At 36.9% G+C, this 20757-nt stretch overlaps 2 protein-coding genes across 2 annotated transcripts; both read right to left on the bottom strand.

Moving 5' to 3' along the window:
• Positions 1-300: 300 nt before the first annotated feature.
• Positions 301-1340, bottom strand: LOC114710137 (olfactory receptor 1002). The gene has a single exon (XM_028894225.1). The coding sequence runs from the start codon at positions 1321-1323 to the stop codon at positions 367-369; it is 957 nt and encodes a 318-aa protein (XP_028750058.1). The 5' UTR covers positions 1324-1340; the 3' UTR covers positions 301-366.
• A 9474-nt stretch (positions 1341-10814) lies between these two features.
• On the bottom strand, positions 10815-15313 carry LOC114710153 (olfactory receptor 9G4). Its single transcript, XM_028894243.1, has 2 exons — positions 15288-15313; positions 10815-11769 (listed from the first exon to the last, which is right to left on the bottom strand). The coding sequence occupies exon 2, from the start codon at positions 11751-11753 to the stop codon at positions 10815-10817; it is 939 nt and encodes a 312-aa protein (XP_028750076.1). The 5' UTR covers positions 11754-11769; positions 15288-15313.
• Positions 15314-20757: the final 5444 nt, after the last annotated feature.

Raw genomic sequence — 20757 nt, forward strand, 5'->3', positions numbered from 1 at the left:
ACACATTTTCTCCAATAAGGCTACACCTACACTAACAAGGCCACAATTCCTGATAGTGCTATTCCCTATGGGCCAAGCATTCAAACACATGGGTCTGTGGGGGCCATTCTTACTAAAACCACAACAAATTATGAAATATCCTATTATAAGGGACTTGGCCTCCTGTAAAGCACAGCTGAGGTATTATGAAATTCGTTGCTTACTAAGTTTTATTGTTCTTTAGCTTAACAGAGTCTGTTATTTTTAGTCACAAGGCTTCATAATTTTGCTAAAGTTGTACATCCTATATTCCAGTCAGTTTAAAGGTATAAACTTCTTGTGGTTAAAAGAAAAAAACTGAAATAGGATATCTAATAATGCTTATATCTAAAATATTTTATCTTGCAAATTGTAGCAAAATTGCTTTTCAAATGTCCTGATGAATGCATCTTTGACTTCCTTATTTCTCAGGCTATAGATGAATGGGTTCAACATGGGGATAATGGTGGTATAAAATAATGACACAACTTTATTGATATCCAGAGTGAAGCTGGTGCTTGGACATACGTAGATAAAGAAGAGAGTCCCATAAAGGATAGAGACAGCTGTCAGGTGTGAAGAACAGGTGGAGAAGGCTTTACGCCTCCCATCAGCAGAGTGGATTTTCAGGATAGCGATGCCAATGTAAATGTAGGACACCAAGATGATTGTACCACTGAATACACCCAGGATACCAGCCAAGATGTAAAGCAAAAGTTTATTCACCTGAGTATCTGCACATGCCAGTGAGAAAACAGGAAGAAGGTCACAGAAAAAGTGATTGATGAGATTTGGACCACAGTAGGGCAGGATAAAGGTAAAAGTGGTATGTACCATGGTGCTTATAAGGGCTATGCCATAAGGCCCTGTTACTAGCTGCACACAAACCTGCTGGGACATAATGAGTGTGTAGAGCAAAGGCTTACAGACAGCGACATACCTATCATATGCCATGGAAGCCAGGAGAAAGCATTCTGTCACCACAAACTGGCTGAATAAACAAAGCTGGATAGCACAACCAAGGAAGGAGATGACTTTTTTCTCCACAAAGATGTCAGACAACATCTTAGGACTGACGACTGAAGAAGAGCAGGCATCCACAAAGGACAAGTGGCTGAGCAAGAAGTACATGGGGATGTGGAGTCGAGTGTCCAGGCGAATGAGAATGATCATTCCCAGGTTCCCCAGAAGAGTTAAAAGATAAACACAGAGAAATATCAGGAAGAGGACAATTTGGAGCTGGAAGGAGCTGGTTAATCCCATGAAGAAGAACTCAGTCACTACAGTTTGATTTCTGTGCTTCATTCCTCTGCATCAGTCTGTTATGACAGTGACAGAATTTCTTTCTCTGCAGTAAATTCACAATTAAAGTTCAATTTTTGTTAACTTGAGTTTTGCTCTTCGTGTTCCTGCTAGTCATTAGAGGTTCCTTCTCCAGAGTTTGGGCACCTCTGAGTCAGTAACAAACCTCATTAGGTCTTTGATTTCCTCATTATTTTTTTTTAATGAATGAGAATTTTATACCTACAATGTGAACTTTGGAGATTATGTCACAGATGTTTCCTACCTTCAAGCTTGGTTTATCTGTCTCAAAAGACCTGTTTATGAAACAAGGATATTTTAGGAAACATTGCATGAGAAAAAGTAATTGGATGAATAAGTGAATTTAGATTATCTTAACCAACTCAAGGGCAGGCAAGTGTTATGTGTATAATCTCCATCCCTACACACTTACACCTTACAGAACTAAGTCTCCATGCTATCTAAGATATAATTTACAATGTCTAAGATATAGAATGGTATACTAAGAAAAGAAACTGCATCTTTGGAATAGGACTCACACATCTACAGAGTACACTTTCTTTCACACATTTACTGACCCATCTAAATCCTAAATATCACAGCCACAATTCCTCATATATTCTGTGGATCCCAAAGAAGTGTTCAATTTTAAATACTGATTGTTGACAGGATCTTTGGAGAGAACAATAAATGATTTGAGAATAAAAGCAGACACTTCATATTCATCCCAGAAAAATAATCTATATTCACACAATAAACTATATGTAATTGTCCATAGAAGCTTCATTTATAGTGGCCAAGAATTTGAAATGGCCAAAATTCCAGTAAGTTAGTGAAATATTCAAGTATGATACAGTCAACAACACAAACAGATATCAATAGCATTTCACTGAGTTGGAAGAAGCCAGGTCTGACCTAAAATATCTTATAGTTTATGAGTTCAGTGAGATAGCATTCTCCTAGGGGCAAAATTATATGGATAGGCAACACCTGAGTGTTTGCCAGTGATATTGTGACTATACAGGAAATGTCCCACATTTGTCTATGTAGGGATAGAACATTTTTGGCTGTGGGGTTTTTGAACAATTCCACCCTTGTGATAGATAAAACGATCAAGAATGATTCAGACATGCTGTTTCCACATCATTAGTGATCATGACACCAACCACAGTTACATAATATTTACCACTGATAAAAATCAGAGAAAGATTACCAAGGGTATAACTATATCCCCTTGTTTTCTGAGCATCTGTGATTTTTTTCTAACTTAAGCACTTATTTAGGGAAGATGAAATCACATGGAGGAGCAGGAGAAGAAAGATCAGAGCAGTAAGACTAGGGAAGAGAGACATGCAGTTGAAATGATCATAGGTATTTCAAAAATTGTAGAAAAATAACCTCAGGATGTGCTATGACTTCAGGATGTATTGCCTGAAACTATCGACATGTATCTACTGACTTTCTCTCTGGCAGGAAAAGTGGGAAGGGTTTTTATTTACAGAAAGCAATTAATGAGAAAAGTCTTTCCAGTTTCAAAGACAATGGGAGGTGAGAAAACACTTGGATGAATATGACTAAGGTTGGTCAGAAAAACTCTTAGTATTAAAAAATATGTCAAAATTTTTATACTTTCCAGATATAGAAACTCACTTCTGGTTATTTATATTTTTTCATTATTAAATCAAGAGGTTATAAATAAAGCATTTTATATGCCACTACTAAAGTTATAGAAAAAAATGTGAGGCAAACAAGAATGCGCAAAATTGTGTCCCATATAATTGCCCCGTTAAACAAAGATATTAAAATGCATACAATTTTATATGATAATTAGTATACTTTTAAACTCTCTGTTCAAAGTGAAATGCTGTGTGAAATGATAGTCTAGTTGTATAAAATTTATTAGACTTTATGTTTGCTACCTTGGACACTAGCTGCCTGAGATTTAAATGAACTGATTCAGATGTGTGTTTTTTTTCTAATTATAATTAAAGGAGCTGTGAATGGGTGAATAAATTAGTTCTCACTAAAAATAAGACTTCTCAACTCTAATATACGATTAACCAATAAATCTTTCTTCATATTGTACTATCCTTATGCCAACCCCCACACCCCTACCTCAACAGAGATCACACTATCATGTACATTCAAGTTAAGCCATTTAAAGCAAAAGACATGGGTGAAATAGTCAACTAATGCCTAATTGATTTTTCATGGTTAACTTACAAATGGTACTTTCCCAGGTCACTGAATTCATTTTAGTTACTTGGCCTCTGAAGGTATTTATCTATCAATTAATTCATATTTCAGAAGAAATTTGCCACAAACCACCCATGCAACAGTGAAGTATCAAATTTATGGTTCTTTACATGAGAATGACTTACCCTGAAAATATATACCTGCTGTCTTCAGCTTTCCTGGTTATCCAGAAGTATAAATACTATGTCATAGCACCTTGAAACATTAATAAGCTGATTTAATTCTGCACAGGATGCAGAGAAGTGTTTTCTAAAGATTTGGAATAAATTGGTATCAACTCCCTCAGGAATCAGAATCCCAAGAGTGGAGGTCTATGAGGAAAATGTTAACAAATTTTTATTACTAGATTTTTTAGGCTCTAGATCATAAATAAAAGTGGCATAGGTGGAGATGGGGATAGCTCATTGCTAGACTACATGTGTAGTCCCAGACTCAATCCCCACCACGCTCACACAAAATGGTAATATTTATATACAATATGATATTTTGGTATATGTATAAATTGTGAAAATCTTCAATCTAATTAACATATTTATCCTCTGTGATGACAACACATGAGATCTACTCTCTTAGACAATTTCACATAGATAAATATTATTAACTAGAGTCATCTTGATGTAAAAAAGATCTATAGTATGTAGCAGAATTACTGTTTTTGAAAAAATAATATTGGAGACTGAATCAAGTTGAAGTGTCTAAAATAAAACTCTTATTGCCAACATGTAATATATGCACTTTCTATAGATAAAATTTTAAAATAAAGACAATATTGAAAAATTGATTTAAATGTATAGCAATGATTACTAGAGACTGAGAGGGCTGAGGGGACAGTCAGATGTTGGATGATGGATATTTTAAAAAAAAACAGATGGGTAGAAAATAATGTGTTCTAATTTTCTTTGACTTTGTAATAACTTAGCAATCAGTGCATTTAAAGTTTGTATCATGTCATTTCTCAGCATGAAAAGGATTTATTTTACTGAGCAAAACCATGCCTTGGTAAACAAATGCAATAGAATATGTTAGAATCACTAATGCATTTGAATGTTAGAAGTCAATTCAGAGACTCTGGGAAGAGCAATATGGGTGTTACTTTGTGAGTGATTACATGATTCACACCAAGAAGGAAGCACATTTTTGTGTTTGGAGAGTAGGAACACTTGTGACCTCTTCACAGGTTGAAAGAGAGGAACCATCACCTCTTCCTTTAGCTGATGCCACCACCTTATTTTGTTCTCCGACATGTGCTTTCCTCATGGATCTCCAAAGTGATTTTACATCATCAAACAGATCAGAAATGTTGTTACTCAAAACCCTCAGGTCTTGATACATGCTTTGCAAGCCAGGACTAAATGATACAAACTACTTAGAATTCTTACAGTCCTTAGAATAAAATTTGAACCTGTTTAGTCTGGAAAGCTCCCGAGACTCCAGGTTACATTTATTCTCCACAATTCTAAGGCCAAATCCAAGTCACACATGCTGTGCCCAGCTCAGTGTGGTGAAACTCTTGGATCTTATCCAACCTGTCTTTTCTGGGTCTATACTTCAAAGATTCTAGTGACCTGCCTCTCTGAAGACAAAAGTGGTTCCTTTGCTGGATATTTGTCTCAGCTCTTCTTTTCTGCTGGATTGGTACTACCTTCTAGGTGACAGTTAATGATCACTATGTGGCCATGTGACTCTCGCTTTATGCACAGGTCTTATTAAGGAGGCTGTTCACCTGTTTGGTTATATATTCTCATACATGAGGATTTATCAATGTAGTAAAATTAACCAGCAATACTTTACATTAGAGTTTTTGGAGACAATGTCATTGGTGAGCGTTTCTGTGATGTCCCACCTCTGGTGAAGATGGCGTGTGATGTCAGGGAGAGTTACCAGTCTATGATATACTTCTACAGGCCTTCAATGCCTGTAGTTGGAAGTTTCTCTGCATCCCAGCCGGCTAGCAGTGAGGACAAACCTCTCCTATTTGTGTCCCCCAAGTAAACACTCAGAGGCTTATATTAATTATAACTTCTCAGCCATTAGCTCAGGCTTTTTACTGACTAGCTCTTACATTTAAATTAACCCATAATTCTTATCTATGTTTAGCCATGTGGCTTGATACCTTTTCTCAGTTCTGCCTTGTCATCTCACTTCCTCTGTATCTGGCTGGTGATGCCTGACTAATTACTTCCTCTTCTCAGAATTCTCCTTGTCTGCTTGCCCCACCTATACTTCCTGCCTGGCTACTGTCCAATCAGCATTTTATTTATCAACCAATCAGAGCAACACATATTCACAGCATACATAATGACATCCCACAGCACTTGCCCTTTTCTATCTAATCTAAAAGGAAGGTTATAACTTTAACATAGTAAAATTACATATAACAGAACAGTTATTAAGCAAGAATTACAGTTACAATATCTAGTCTTTGTATTTGGCAAAATTAAAGACATCATTTTATCATCTATCCTATATTTGTGAGTCTAAAGTTTCATATCTAATTTATCTTTTATCATAACCAATGAAAATTATAAGTATCTAGTCTTCAACTATATCAAAGACCCCAGAAGGATATAATATTACCTAAGTAAACAGGAAATGCATTATAAGCAACTTCCAAAATTCTGGAAATGACAGAGACAGCTGGCTACCTGGACAGTTACCCAAAGTTCCTCTGCAATGTTGTGGCATCCATCTTCAGCCAACAGTCCTAGAGGTTTTTAGTTCCTTTTCCCTGTGTCCCGTGGAATATTTGGGAGTCTCCTCTACAAAGCATGTACCTGAAGAACCATTTTGCCTTGCAAAATTCAGTGGTTACCTTCTTATAGGTCCTGCTTGTCCACTTTATATAACATATTATCAACAGTCCAGGCAAGAGCAGTTTCTTGCCCAAATGGCTATTTTTTTGCCAAGAAGATAAACTCCATGTGGATTGTTTTCAATGCCCATCTTCCTCTTTGAAGTAATTGGTGCTGCCAGGAGCAGACGTGTCTCATTGTTCAGAAAAGTATAAGTTCTTAAAACATTTTTAAATGCCATATTCTGTATGTCTTTGAAGTGTTTGATGATTACCTACCTAATTGAAATATATCTATGTGTACCTAAAAAAACTTAACTAATATGACTATAAGTTTGATTATCATAGATGACTAGTTATTAATCTGTATTTCTCAACTATACACTACAATTTTAAATGAGTTGTACAAACAAAATACTTTAAACAAGAATAGCAATATACATACAGTATAACAAATTTAACTTTAAATTTGTATCAATAAACTAAAATCCATAGCAATGTAAAAACAAGTTGTTCTTTAAAAGTAGATTCAATAATCTACCATTTATCCTATCATATCTATATAATCTTCTTTAGAAAGAGATTGCATTTATAATCAACCCTCTTTAAATAAAAATAAACATTTATAGACAATATTTTGGCAATTAGGGCATAGCTTCTCATACTACTTCCTGGTGATTAAGAGCACTGGCAATCTTATGGGAATCCTGAGAAAATTAAGAATTATGATCAAGTCCTGACTGAAGTAGTCTGTGAGGTTGCATTGTCTGAGTCAGTTGCCTTGAAGCTAATCTGGATGTTGGATCATCTGGACTAGAGTGTCATTGGAAAGCTTTCAGGGAGTCTTGGCTGATCAAATCATATTAGCCTAGAAGCAATCCACAGGTTCTCATCTTTTGTTGAAACAAAAGCAGAACCTCTTTTCCAAACCAATGTATCCTTCGACACAAAGTCAAGATAACTTTAAAATGTATATGTATTGACTTAACTCAGCAGCCTTTACAATCAAATGTCTTTCTGCAGTTAAAAATCCCAAAGACAATATAATCCAGACTCTATGTGTGATTTCCATCTTTATGTAGCTTATTTTTTATATTATTTTTATTGTCTCTGTAAATACTTTATTTTTTAAAACTATCTCTTTATATAACTGCATACATTCCTTTTTCTCTCTCTTCCAAGCCTGTGTACATTTTTACACTGTAAACCATTTAGAGATTTATTCCATCTGAATCTGCCTTATTCTGAATCTATAATCCTTTTCTGACCAAGAGAAAATTTAAATTGCTAAACTGCATGTTTGGAACTAAAAAAGCAGCCTTGGCTGCTGACTCTGCCCATTTCAGCTTTTCAACATGGTGGAGGTAATTTACCTCTAGCTCCCGGAGCCATGCTCTGGGAGACAGTGGGTCCATGCCTCCATCAAAGCAGCATGTAGCCCAGAAACCATTTTTTGTCTGTACTAACAAAAGCTAAATCTACCATGCAGCATACTGCATGGCTTGGAAACACCTCTGTATACTGTGTCAGGAATCCATCATGCTGCAGGTCAAGGTCACATGCAAACCTGCCATACCGTAGCTCATGGCTTGCATGAGAGACACAACTAGGAAGCTGTTTTTAGTTTTGTTTTAGAATTTTTTTAAAGCTTTCTCAGGTTTTAGGTGGAAACTCTTGCTCCACACTGGGCAGCCAAATGTAATTGGAAGTTTCTCTGTGTCCTAGCTGGCTGGCAGTAAGGACAAATCTCTCCCACTCACATCCCTCAAGTAAACACACAGGGGTTTATATTAATTATAACTGCTCGGCCATTAGCTCAGGCTTATTACTGACTAGCTCTTACGTTTAAATTAACCCATAATTCTTATCTATGTTTAGCCATGTGGCTTGGTACCTTTTCTCAGTTCTACTTTGTAATCTTGCTTCCTCTGTGTCTGGCTGGCAACTCCTGACTCGGCCCTTCCTCTTCCCAGATTCTCTTCATCTGCTTGACCACCTATACTTCCTGCCTGGCTACTGGCCATCAGCATTTTATTTATTGAGCAACACATATTCACAGCATACAGAGCAACATTCCCACAGCAAATGCCATTACTCTCACCCTGCTCATCTTGGTCTCCTATCTCTTCATTATTGTTGCCATTCTGAAGATCCAATTCACTCAACCACCTCAAAGCCTTCTCAACATACTTCTCACATCTTATCTCTGTGACTTTGTTCTATGGTTCCATTCTCTACATCTACTCTTGCACAAGTTCTAGCCACCCCCTGGAGAGGGACAAAATGTCTACCTTTTATATGTTTTATTTCTCATGTTGACCCATGATCTATAGTCTGAGGAATAAAGATGTGAAGGAAGCACTGAGAAAGCTCTCAGGTTAGCTCATTCTGAAGTCTCAGTTAACACATGCTTTGCAAACCAGGACTAAGTGACAACAAACTCCTTGGGGCATGGTAAAGGAACTGAGAATATAGAGATAAAGTTTCCATTATTTGAAACTCAACAGAAAATGTTTCATTAGTGTAGATGTTTTCTTTAGTAGTGTCACAATTTTATCTTTTATAATATTATGGATTTTATTGTTATGTCTTCATATATATATAATTATACATAAGGTACTTTTCTCTCATTAACTTTGTATTAGTTGTTGAGTAATTGAATTTCAGTCAACTATTGACTATCAATTTATATTATTAATGCAATTTTCAAACACAAAACTTAATTTGGATGTGAAATAAGAAAACCTATATTACTTGATTTTTGGATTGATGTCTAATTTATTCTCCCTTCTAGTACTTATCCTATTCTTGTCCTTGCACAATGGGTATTGTAGATATGTAAAGGAAAAACATTATGAATTATTAGTATATGTACAACAATCTGCATTTTCTAATAGTTGGATACTGGTAGGGATTCCTCATTGAACAAAAAATATATAATGTCAAAATTGGTTTTAGGGAAGGAAGATGACAATTATGTATGAAAGAAATACTACAGATAAAAGGAAAGATGGGAAACTTTGAGCTAGTTCACCTGCTGTAGTGTCTGCCACTATTGGCTATATTTAAATTTTACTGAATATATAAATGTGCTCATTTTATCAATTGTAATAATAAAATTTAATCTCTGATAGAGAAACCCCTTTTTTAATCTCTGCTCTAGAAACTTAATTAATAACTAAACCTGCCATGCACTAAATTTTGAAGTATAGTTTTTTAAATTGGCTGTTAGATTAATACTAGTGTTGTGTCTAGAGCATTGTTTTATTTATCTGAACACATAGGTAGAATTGGCCTGAAGAGGTAGCAGAGGATTTATTTCAAGGTATTGTCCCACACTATCCTAAAACACTATCTGTTGGGATTCCAAGAAAGTAAATCACTAGATAACATGTTGATCGATCCACTGCATTTATTAATGGAACTTAGATATGGAGGGGATTATAGCAAGTCCTTAAAGGACACTAAAGCAGCAGCTTTTTTACCCTGTGGTATCCATCCACTAGAGGTTTAAGACGCTGAGTTCATATGAAGGTGTAAAGCAGTTGGCTCAGAGCCAGTGGTACCAACTATTTGATCCTCCAGGGTTTCCTGAAGCAACATAAACAGCTTTGTTAGGGCTGGAAATGTGCTGAGAATTCCCTAGCTTGTCCCTAAGAGACAAACAGGCAACTGCTGGATCTGGGCAGATACAAGCTGAATGAACTTTTTTTTTTTTAATCTTAAAGATGTAAATTGTTCCCTCCAATTGAGCTATTTTTGTATGTGACCTGAGAGAGGATCTTGTCAAGTACCTACTCTACCTAGGAGACTATACACTAATTAGGGAAATACACACCCAGAAGGACTCATATTTTTCCATAGATTTATAAAGAGTTTTATTGCTATTTTTAGCTGCATCTCATAATCTTCACAACTCTTAAATTCTTTGTCTAATACTACATTGATATAAAAGATATGTAGTTTACAAAGAGTGCTTCTACACACTCCATTTATACATCTTTAAGTAATTTATTGGAGGTAGCACTGTACTAAAGGAAAATCCTGTAGTCATGCCTACATACCCAAGAATCTCAGCAGTCTGAATCTTCTTCTCAGGGAGCAACAATGGCTTGACAAATTTAAAATTAGACTGTATCCTTTGAAACTGTAATTTCTTTTCTCTTAAATAATTTCAGAATTAACCAATAAAATGAATTTTATGAAAAATTAAGAGACAAAATGTAATATTGAAGAGCATTAAATTCTCAAGTATTATAAACTATAAGTATTTAAATGAATCATATTACACACATAGTATGAAAATAATAATAAATAAGTCATTTGCTCAACATTTCATTATCTAGAGGATCACTTGTTGAATTTAAGTGAAATGCATAAATTGTGAGCACAGCAAAACTGGGCTACTTCAAGAATATATCAGCAGGTCTTAACAAAAGGATAATCTTCATGCATGTGGTCGTATTGTCTGTATTGCTTTCCTGAAGGCATCTTTGACATCTTTGTTTCTCAGGCTGTAGATGAGAGGGTTGAGCAATGGGTTGACTACAGTGTAGAAAAGGGCGGCCACTTTGTCCTTTTCCAGAGAGTAGGTTGAACTAGGCCTTGAATACATGAAGAGCAAGGAGCCATAGAATAGCATGACAGAGACCAGGTGAGAGGCACAGGTGGAGAATGCCTTGCGTCTTCCTGAGGCTGAGCTGATCCTTAAGATAGCCAGGAGGATGTTGAAATAGGAAATGAGGATGGCAAGAATGCTGGAGAGCACAGTGAAGCCCACCACACCCAGAAGGACCTTTTCATAGACACGGGTATCTGTACAGGACATTTTTACCAATGGTGGTGCATCACAGAAAAAATGATCAATAATATTTTTACCACAGAAAGTTAGCCGGAAGGTGTTAGCAGTATGGGCTATGGCATTCAAAAACCCTCCTATGTAACAGCCAGCCACCAGCCCAGTACAGAGAGAAGTGGACATGATGCTTGAATAAAGCAATGGGCTACAAATTGCTGAATGTCTGTCATAGGCCATGGCTGCCAGCAGGTAGCACTCAGTGTAGGCTACAACACAGGAAAAGAATAGTTGAGCCCCACAGCCAGCCAAGGAAATTCGTTTGTCTTCGGAGACACAAGTGGCCAATATCTTTGGGGTATATACAGAAGTATACCAGAAATCCAAAAATGACAGATTGCCGATGAAAAAGTACATAGGTGTATGTAGTCTAGAATCAATACGGATTAAGACAACTAGCATCATGTTCCCTGACAGTGTCAACAAGTAGATGGTTAGAAATATTCCAAATAGAATCAGCTGCCAGCGAGGGTTTGCTGAGAAGCCCACCAGGATGAATTCAGTCAGGATGGTTCGATTGTCCACCTCCATGTCCACAGAGGAGAACCTGGTCATCAATAAACATTGAGTCATGATAGCAAACATATTAGGTAGTTCAGAAATTACTAGGAAGCCTAATAGATTTTATTTACCATGTTGAATTATAGAACTTTAGTCAGTGACATTAAAAGATCATTGCAATTGTAGTATGAATGACTTTAAAATTAGGGAATCTATATAGCAGCTTTAATACAGGGCATGAAATAGATAAGAGAAATAGCTTATAGAATGTTCAATAAACAACTGGCATCCTTTCTGATAATATAAACATGAAAATGTCCAGAAGAAAGTTTGGTCAGTAGTCACCACTCATAAAAACTGAAGTATGGTGAGCTGGATATGATGCCACATACCTATACACAGATGACTGAGACAAGGGGATCTAAATTCAGATTAATCTTAAGCTTTCATAGTATCTCCAACAGAAAATTCACATACACACACACACATTTAGTGTTCTTCCATAATTAATTGATAATTTATGTGTCAAGAATTAAAAATTCATATACATTATCCCTTCTGCTGTGTAACAATCTGAAAGAAGACACACATATGGATCTTATAGCAGGTTCTACATTGAACTTTATGATTAATTTAATTTACTTAATTCTCATCAACTTTGCATAGGTCAAGTGGCATTTCATATTTTGTGATGTAATTGATAAAACTTAACTGTAGAATGTAAGTGACCAGTCACACAGCTAAGTAATCAACAAAACAGATATTTTAAGCCTTAAATCAGCTTACCCAAGAGTGTGTGCTGAGGAACTAGCTGAGACTTAGAAACATAAAAAAATTTCAGTATGCTACTGTGTCATAGATTATAGACATCTGTAATAACTATTTCAAACATTGTAAAAAATATTTTGAACATTCTCCCATCAAAGAGTAATTAATGGGGATAGTGAGATGGCTCATTAGGTGAAGGATCTTGCAGCCAAGATTGATAACCTGAGTTTGATCCTCAGGACCCATATGGTCCTCCTGTGGAGAGACATGATTCTTCTCAAAGTTGTCCTTTGACCTCAACATTTTACACACACACACACACACACACACACACACACACACACACACACACGTAAAAGAAATCTAAATAAAATAAAAATAAAAGAAAACATGAATTGCTTGAGGATATGGCATTGTTATATTTAATCCAATTATAATATTCTACACTCTATTTAAATATCAGTGCTACATAAATTTTTCTCAGTTTTTATTGAGTTTTTTGGGGGTGTCAGTAAAAATTAATTTGAATCTGAAATATGGGAAAGGAATTAACAAAGGAAGGCAGGAAGACAGGCAGGCCAGAAAGCAGGATAGGAAGAAGGATGGCAATATGGGGAGATGCAAAGAAGGAAGAAAGGAAAGAAGGAAAAGGAAGGAAGGGAGGGAAGAAGGAAGAAAGGGGGAAGAAGAATGGAAGGGCAAAATGGACTAGGGAGGTGGGAAGGAGGGAGGGAAGGAAGTCATGCTCTCAAAGATTCTAATGTGTCTTGTAATGATTATTTATTTCACCCATGTTCCTGTAAATTTCCTCCATGGATATTGTAAAGTTATAATCCTTTTATAAACCAAAACCACTTACTATTCACTTTATTTCAGTTGATGTGAGATTCAGAAGCATTTGTCAGGCATTTCCTTATATAGTAGATACTAAACCCCAGGAAGAACTTTTTATTTTATTATTTGCTTGTAATACATTGAGGAACTATGAACCAAGAAGTTAGAAAGCTGCTCTCACAAAAATTCCAAGAATTCTCTAAAACACAGCCAAATTCAGAACCACACTTAAGAGAGGATTTTATCTTTAGCTGTTAATGCTGAGTGGTAGTCTAGAAACTAACAGATGTTGCTGATGGATTTCAATGTTCAAGACACTCATCTTTGGGCAAAGCCAGTCACTATTGTCACTAGAAGGATGCACTCAAGACCTTTGGTTTTATTTGTCCTCTTCATGCTAAGGAGGCAAGGCACTTGGTAGTTTTTACTAAGCATAGAATTTAATGGCTGCACCGTGGCCAGTGCATCTTAAAGATGTAAAGCCAGTCTACGTCTCTCACTACTGCTATACCCTGCATCATTCCATTAGCACATAGGGTGCAAGCACTTTAATTTCATCCTTGAGGGTCTGAAAGCAGGCTGTACCTTACCTTGAGAACATCTCTGTCACTGGTCCTTTCTTATTTAGGAAGCAAACATATTTGATATTCACACTTGATTTATCCATAACATGGCGTAGATGTTCCACAGTGCCTGGTTGTCTTTGTCTTGCTCCCGTACCATGGATTTGCTGTTCTGGCAATTTCCTAATTATAGGACTTTATCTTCTAACACTTTCCATAACCTCCAATTCTGCCTCAACCTTTTTCTTTCCCTTTCTCAAACATGACATTCATGTGCATTTTCAAAGAATTTTTAACAGTGTATTCCCTGTCCCTGTTATACTAATTGATGGTCATTTTCATGGTTAATATACCAATCTCTTTGAATGCCTTCAAAATGTCTTTTTCTGACTATGGTCCATCATTAATCACTTAAAAAATAGCCTTCCTACCTCCTATCAATAGTCGTCACCCTTATGACTCTACTGAGCTCCTGCTCTGTTATCACTGTGTTGAAATATTATATTCCAATGCCTATCAGTTTCTAATCAATTCACTGTCTGTTTCTCTCCACTAAAATGCAACTTCCATGGAGCAAAAATATTTCTCTGCTAATTACTGCTATATTGTGGTATTGAGAACATTCTATGGGGGTAAATAAATAAATACATAATCATATTTCTTGAACTTGTATTTCCTAAATGATTACATATTTCTAACAGACTTGAAATATTTAGATCCAAAATTCAAAGGAGTATTACCATTAAATGTCTGACAACAAAAATCTGTCCTCAAGAGTGGCATACTTTATTACAGCAAGAAGGAAGACTAAGTGAAAACTCATTCCCAGAATATCAAATCCATTCTGAATTTGAGATAAATTGCTGATTAGACATGGTTATAAAAATACAACCCACAGAAAATGTCAGAACTAGTCATGATACATCACACAGGCAGAATGGCTTTATAGAAATGTATTTCCCGTGTGTCTGCCATGTTCTAAGTTGCTTCAATGGAGAAAGAAAACAAACTGTTGAAGTATATCTCTCTGGCATCTGAAAATCAGTTCTAAGAAGGAGAAGAAACACATGCCACAGATTGAAATGCATAGAGTATTGCAAACAATGCAGCTGAAAGCAACTCACACAATCTAATGTTTAACTGCTTAATTAAATAAATGCTGCTTCTGGTCAGATATTAAATATGTATTCTAATTGTGTAAGAACAAATAGAATATTAAGTAAAATGTGCATGCTTGCATGTCTCTGTGTGTGTATGTGTGTGTAATCTGTATTCATATTTAGCATAGCAGTGACCTTTGGGTGGCTAAGCCAGACTCTATATAATATTCTCCTGTTTATTGTAGCTGAGGTCCCAGAATGAGAAAACTACTTAGTTGTCTCTCATTCCAGCTACTTACCCTTTGTCTCCAATGTCAGTTCTTGGAAGTGACACAATTTTTCTTTCTTCTGGTCTTTTGGTGTATCTTTCTTTGACCTAATATATTTATTTCCTCAATTGCCCATTGAGGGCAATTACTTCTACATAGGAACCAGAAACAGATTACTTCTACATAGTAACCAGAAATATATACTTGATTCTCCAAAGACACAATTAGAGTTCACTTAGAATTTGGGGATAATATATCAATTAGGGTATAATCAAAGGAGTAGGGCTTTGTTCAGAGTTGAGCATATGCAACTAAGTCACAATATAAGCATAAAATATCTGATGATAGAACTTTTCCAAATTATACTACTCAGAGTTTTCTAGACTATATTGTTGTTCCAGTATTTTTCATTGTCATAGTCTTTTCTTTGTGTACAGACTACCATCCCTCTCTAGTTTTAGAAAGTGACTCATGTCTACCCTAGTTAATATTTTGAAGCCTTGACTTTCAGTGCCTCAGATTGTAAGTTATTCTGAGATAGGGCCTGTAGAGTGGTGGTTAAGATAAAAGGAGATAGTGAGTGGACTCTCACTCAAAGATCTGATATACAAAGAGACATGAGTAAACAGAGAGATTCTTGTGAACATAGAATAGAGGAGACATCTTCAAGGCAGGCAGGGAGCCCTCAGGAGAAACCAGCTCTGCCTTCCCCTTGGACTTGGTCTTTAAGTCTTCAGAACTCTGAAAAAAATAAATGCTTGTTTAGTCTGCCTAGTGTGTAGTCTTTCCTTATGGAATTCCTTGCAAATTAATATGGTTGATTGTCTATACTAAAGATTTTTATGGTGGAAAATGCCATGCTCTATATGCAAAAGTTATCTCAAATTAGTAATGTGATATTTCACAATGAATTTTCTCTAAATTTAATTAATTCATAAAAAACAGAATAAAGAAGCATATTATGTGTGTTTAGAGTTGAGAGAGGGAGAGAGACACAGAGTGAGAGAGACAGAGAGAGACTGAGAGAAAGAGAGATACACACAGAAAGAATATCAGCAAAAACAAAATGTGGTCTTTAGATTTGAGTAGTAACTGAAGAAACTGGAAAGTGAAAGGGGACTGTTGCATGGTGGGGGAGCTATAGAGAGGGGAATAGAAGGGTGCAAATGATCTATATGAAGGAGGAAGATGACAAAAGGTGGCAGTTTTATTAGGGAAGGGAAAGGGAGATTAAAAACAGAAGAAAGAAGGAGAGTAAAATATTAGTAGGGATGTCTGAAAAAGTTATAAGGAATTCTGCTATTGAATATCTTCCTGAAACACTTATAATACATGTAGGTCTGTCTCTGTAAATACATATTCATGTATAGTTTAAAAGAAATGTTTCTATCTGGGCTGGCAATGCTCTCCCTGGAGCTGCAGACACCATGGACTTCAGACACAGGACACAAAAGGACCAAGATCTGATCCAAAAGCCTCTTCTCTGAAGACTAGCTTTCATGGTACCAGAAGATGTCATATAAGCTTCCAGAAGTGGGAATCATCAGTAGTTCTATCCTGCTTTGAAGCACGTGAACCAAAACAACAAGCAGCATAGCACAATAACCCAAGGATACAAATAAGGCATGCATAACTTTGCGGCAACCAACAGCTCTCGAATTGAGCTTAAAGTCATCTCAATAAGAGGGAAACTATGGCTGGTACTGGAAAAGTTGCCAACTTAGTGAAGTCTTGAGTCTTTAAGGAGAACACACAATCAGCATTTTCCTATACCAGTATATTCTATAACTGCATTCTAAATGTTTATCCTTACACCACAGATATAGTTCTCACCCCTCACCAAGGAAATTTCTATTTGTAAGAGACAGAGACCATTACAGAAAACCACAACTCATCAAAATTCAGCGTTGTGAAGTCCAGTCTCCACCTGATACATCTCCAACTGGTGAATCAATGGCACAAATCTTGTACCCAGAAGCTCAGGGATCCTTGAGAAAGAAGCATAAAGAATTGTAAGAGCCAGAGGATAAGAGACTTTGCTGTGAGACTGTCTCTTCCAGTAATATCAGAAGCTACAGACACAAAGTCTCATCAACTTGTCTAAATATGAACTGAACAAGGATGACAACAATAGACATGCTAAGGTGAGCAGGTGGAAGATCATGAGGCCTCAACCTTACATAAAGAATTACAGGTAGCTAAGAAATGCTGAGAGTGGAGAAATAGTAGTCCCAAGGGAAAAACACACAAGTTGGTTATCTAATATCAAATGGTCAGTCTTGAAAGTAGCATGCAGACTGAACAGGTTGCACTTATGTATTTAAGTTTATCTATCTATCTATCTATCTATCTATCTATCTATCTATCTATCTATGAGTAATCAATGAAAAAAGAAGCCATGGATTTGAAAAGAGCAAGGATGGTATATGGGAGAGTTTAAAGCTAGGAAAAGGAAGGGGTGAAATGATGTAATTATATTATGATCAAAAGGAATAAAAGAAATGACTAAAACCACAAAATTTAAAGTTGAATAAGTTGAACTGGTGTTATTTTTAATGAGATAATTCAAGTCCCAAAAGACAAAGTCCATTATTTCTGTCATGTATGAAGCCTGGCTTTAAAGCTTTTGTGTGTTTAATCTAGAACAGATATGGAAGTCAGAAAACTAGAAAGGGGCTTTGATGGGACATGTTAAGGGAGTGATGGAAAATTATAGGTAAAACAGAAGTAGTGCAGTAGACTGCTGGTGGTAGAAAGGCTTAATCAGAAAGGGAGTGAGAATGTTGGGAAAGCAGATGTAAAGGGGAAGGCTAATTCAGAGTAAGTAGATAAGAACAAGTCATATTGACTATTATCTCAGAACTCGACTTAAGAAGTGGGAGATAATCACATATACGTGAAATGAAATAAGAATGAAGGACTACTGAGGGTTAGAGAATTAAGTGGATGTGGGGTTGAGGAAATGTTAAAAAAGAATAGGTAATGATTAGGTTTATCAAAACTAAGGATTTCTGGAAAAAGCCTTATAGAAACACACTAGGTGATAAGCTAATTTCAACAAGGTATTTGAATAAAACTACCCAGCATAGGTGGACAATGCTACACACAGTTACTTGGGTTAATTAAATGAAAACCACAGTATAAAGAACTGAATACTCCCTATGACTAATTGGTCAAGGAGGCCCCAGTGGTTTCCAACGTATCACAGACTATTTCTATCACTCCTGGTTATCTTCAATAACCACATAGTAAGATCCTGTTGCTAAAGACCACCATAGATGTTGGCTAAAAGACATAGAAAAATAATTCTCAAACAGATTGAGAAAGCTATTACATTCTGGCTAGCTTTGATAGAGCCATAATGTGCAATGCATGCTACCGGGAGGGAAAATACATCAGTGATCTTAGCTAGCAATGGACCTTGGCTACTGAAAAACTGACCTTTCAGGAAAGATATTTAATACATCTGCAATATAGATACAACTCTTTTTTTTTTTTTCCAGACAGGGTTTCTCTATGTAGCTTTGCGCCTTTCCTGGAACTCACTTGGTAGCCCAGGCTGGCCTCGAACTCACAGAGATCCACCTGCCTCTGCCTCCCGAGTGCTGGGATTAAAGGCGTGCGCCACCACTGCCCGGCTTAGATACAACTCTTATGAAGTAACTCATTTATGTTCTGATTTGCCTTTACAATTGTTCCGCAGGAGCAGGTTTTATACTTGATACTGAAATCCATACCTCTCAATTTCTAGAAAATAATTAACACTTTAAATAAAGTGGCAAGATAGAAAATTAACCTATAACAGTCAGTAGCCTTTGTACACACAAAAACAAATGTTGAGGAAAAAGTAGAAACATTCCCACTCATAGTAGTCTAAAAAATATCTAGAAATAAGTTGGACAAAGGACATAAAAAACCCTCTACATCTCTCTCTCCTTCTCCCCTCCCTCTCCCCCTCTCCCCTCCCCCTCCCCTCCCTCTCTCCCCCTCCCCTCTCCCCCTCTCCCTCTACCTCTCTCTCTCTCTCTCTCTCTCTCTCTCTCTCTCTCTCACACACACACACACACACACACACACACACACACACCATCAATCTTCAAAAGGATAGCTATCAGACAAAAGAGAACTCTAGAGTCTGGAAGTGTAGGTTAAGAAATTAAACTTTGAGCTTGGATTTCCCTGTGTTTTTCCAATAATCAAATCTCCCTGGTTTTCATGAGAACATAGCTGCATGTGTTTCTATAATGGTAAACATCTGGGAGGGAGTGAAAAATCCAGTAGATTGTCTCAACACATCCAAACACAGATATCCTGTGCTTTTCAGCCAGATGCTTCCCTCCTGCCCAAATTCAACTTGGGAATCATTTGCCCCAAGCCCTAATGAAAGCCATGGATGGTGTGCCAGGCTATGGACAGGGAAACTGTGCACACAGGGCTACCCTGTATGCACTGTGCGGATGGTGCTGCCCCAAGCCTGATTGCTAAGAATCTGGAAGATGCTGAAGACTTTTACAGCAACCCACTAGGTGGTTTGAAGCATCCTAAATTTAGTAATTGGAAAACAAGCTGAGACTTTCTCTGGTTTACTTAAATGGTATTTTTTTCGATATTTTAATTTTCACAAACATATCTGTGACCAGCAATTAAAAGGAAGAACATAATTTTCCAGACAGTGCTTGTGTTTGACAAAACGCTAGGAAAGAATCCTTCCCACCATGCTTTTGGTTAAATGACAATAAAATTGAATGAAAAACGGTCATTTATTATGAATGCTGATACCCAGGGGATTGTGCATTTAATTAGATAAAGGAGAAGAGATGGGGGTTCCTGTGGAGAAGCAGCATGCTTTCAGCTGAATGGGAGCCTGGGCACTTTGCTGCTTTCACTACCAAACTCTGCTCTTCCTTCCCTGTGTGAGTTCAGCCTTACCGCCTTTGATGCCTGCCAACCATTGTGAGGCTAATCTTGGAACTCATATGTGGGACAAAAAGGACAAGCAAAGAGATTTTCTGCAGATAACAGAATGGGATTAAAAGAAGTGTGGATAGGAGAAGGTCCATGCAGGAAGAGAGATCTGCCTCATTAAAAAGAAAGTCTAGAAGGATAGTCCCTGGACTGCTGACAGTGGCCATCTTTTGGAGGTAGGATTACCAAAATCTTTTGCTTTCTAAAAGTCCATGTCTTTGTATATTTTATAGCAAGCATTCGGGACTACTATTGGAAGAGGAAGAAAGACTAGTGAGGTCTAAAGATAGATTTTTGGAAGCAGTGTATCACTTGAAAGGGAATTTACTAAGAACGCTAACAGCAATACAAAGAAAGGAGCCCCAGAAAGCATCCCTCACCCAGCTCATACTGCCTGTGCCTGGGTGTCTGTGCAACTGGGCAGCCTGTCTTTATGGCAAGGCTCTCTTTCTTTCTTTCTTTCTTTCTTTCTCTCTCTCTCTCTCTCTCTCTCCCTCCCTCCCTCCCTCCCTCCCTCCCTCCCTCCCTTCCTTCT

The sequence above is a fragment of the Peromyscus leucopus genome, chromosome 4 (assembly GCF_004664715.2).
Source record: "Peromyscus leucopus breed LL Stock chromosome 4, UCI_PerLeu_2.1, whole genome shotgun sequence".
Classification (NCBI taxonomy): Eukaryota; Metazoa; Chordata; class Mammalia; order Rodentia; family Cricetidae; genus Peromyscus; species Peromyscus leucopus.

Bases quoted from the DNA above. Each gene is read 5' to 3' on its own strand.
- LOC114710137 (XM_028894225.1), bottom strand. From the start codon at position 1,323: ATGAAGCACAGAAATCAAACTGTAGTGACTGAGTTCTTCTTCATGGGA.
- LOC114710153 (XM_028894243.1), bottom strand. From the start codon at position 11,753: ATGGAGGTGGACAATCGAACCATCCTGACTGAATTCATCCTGGTGGGC.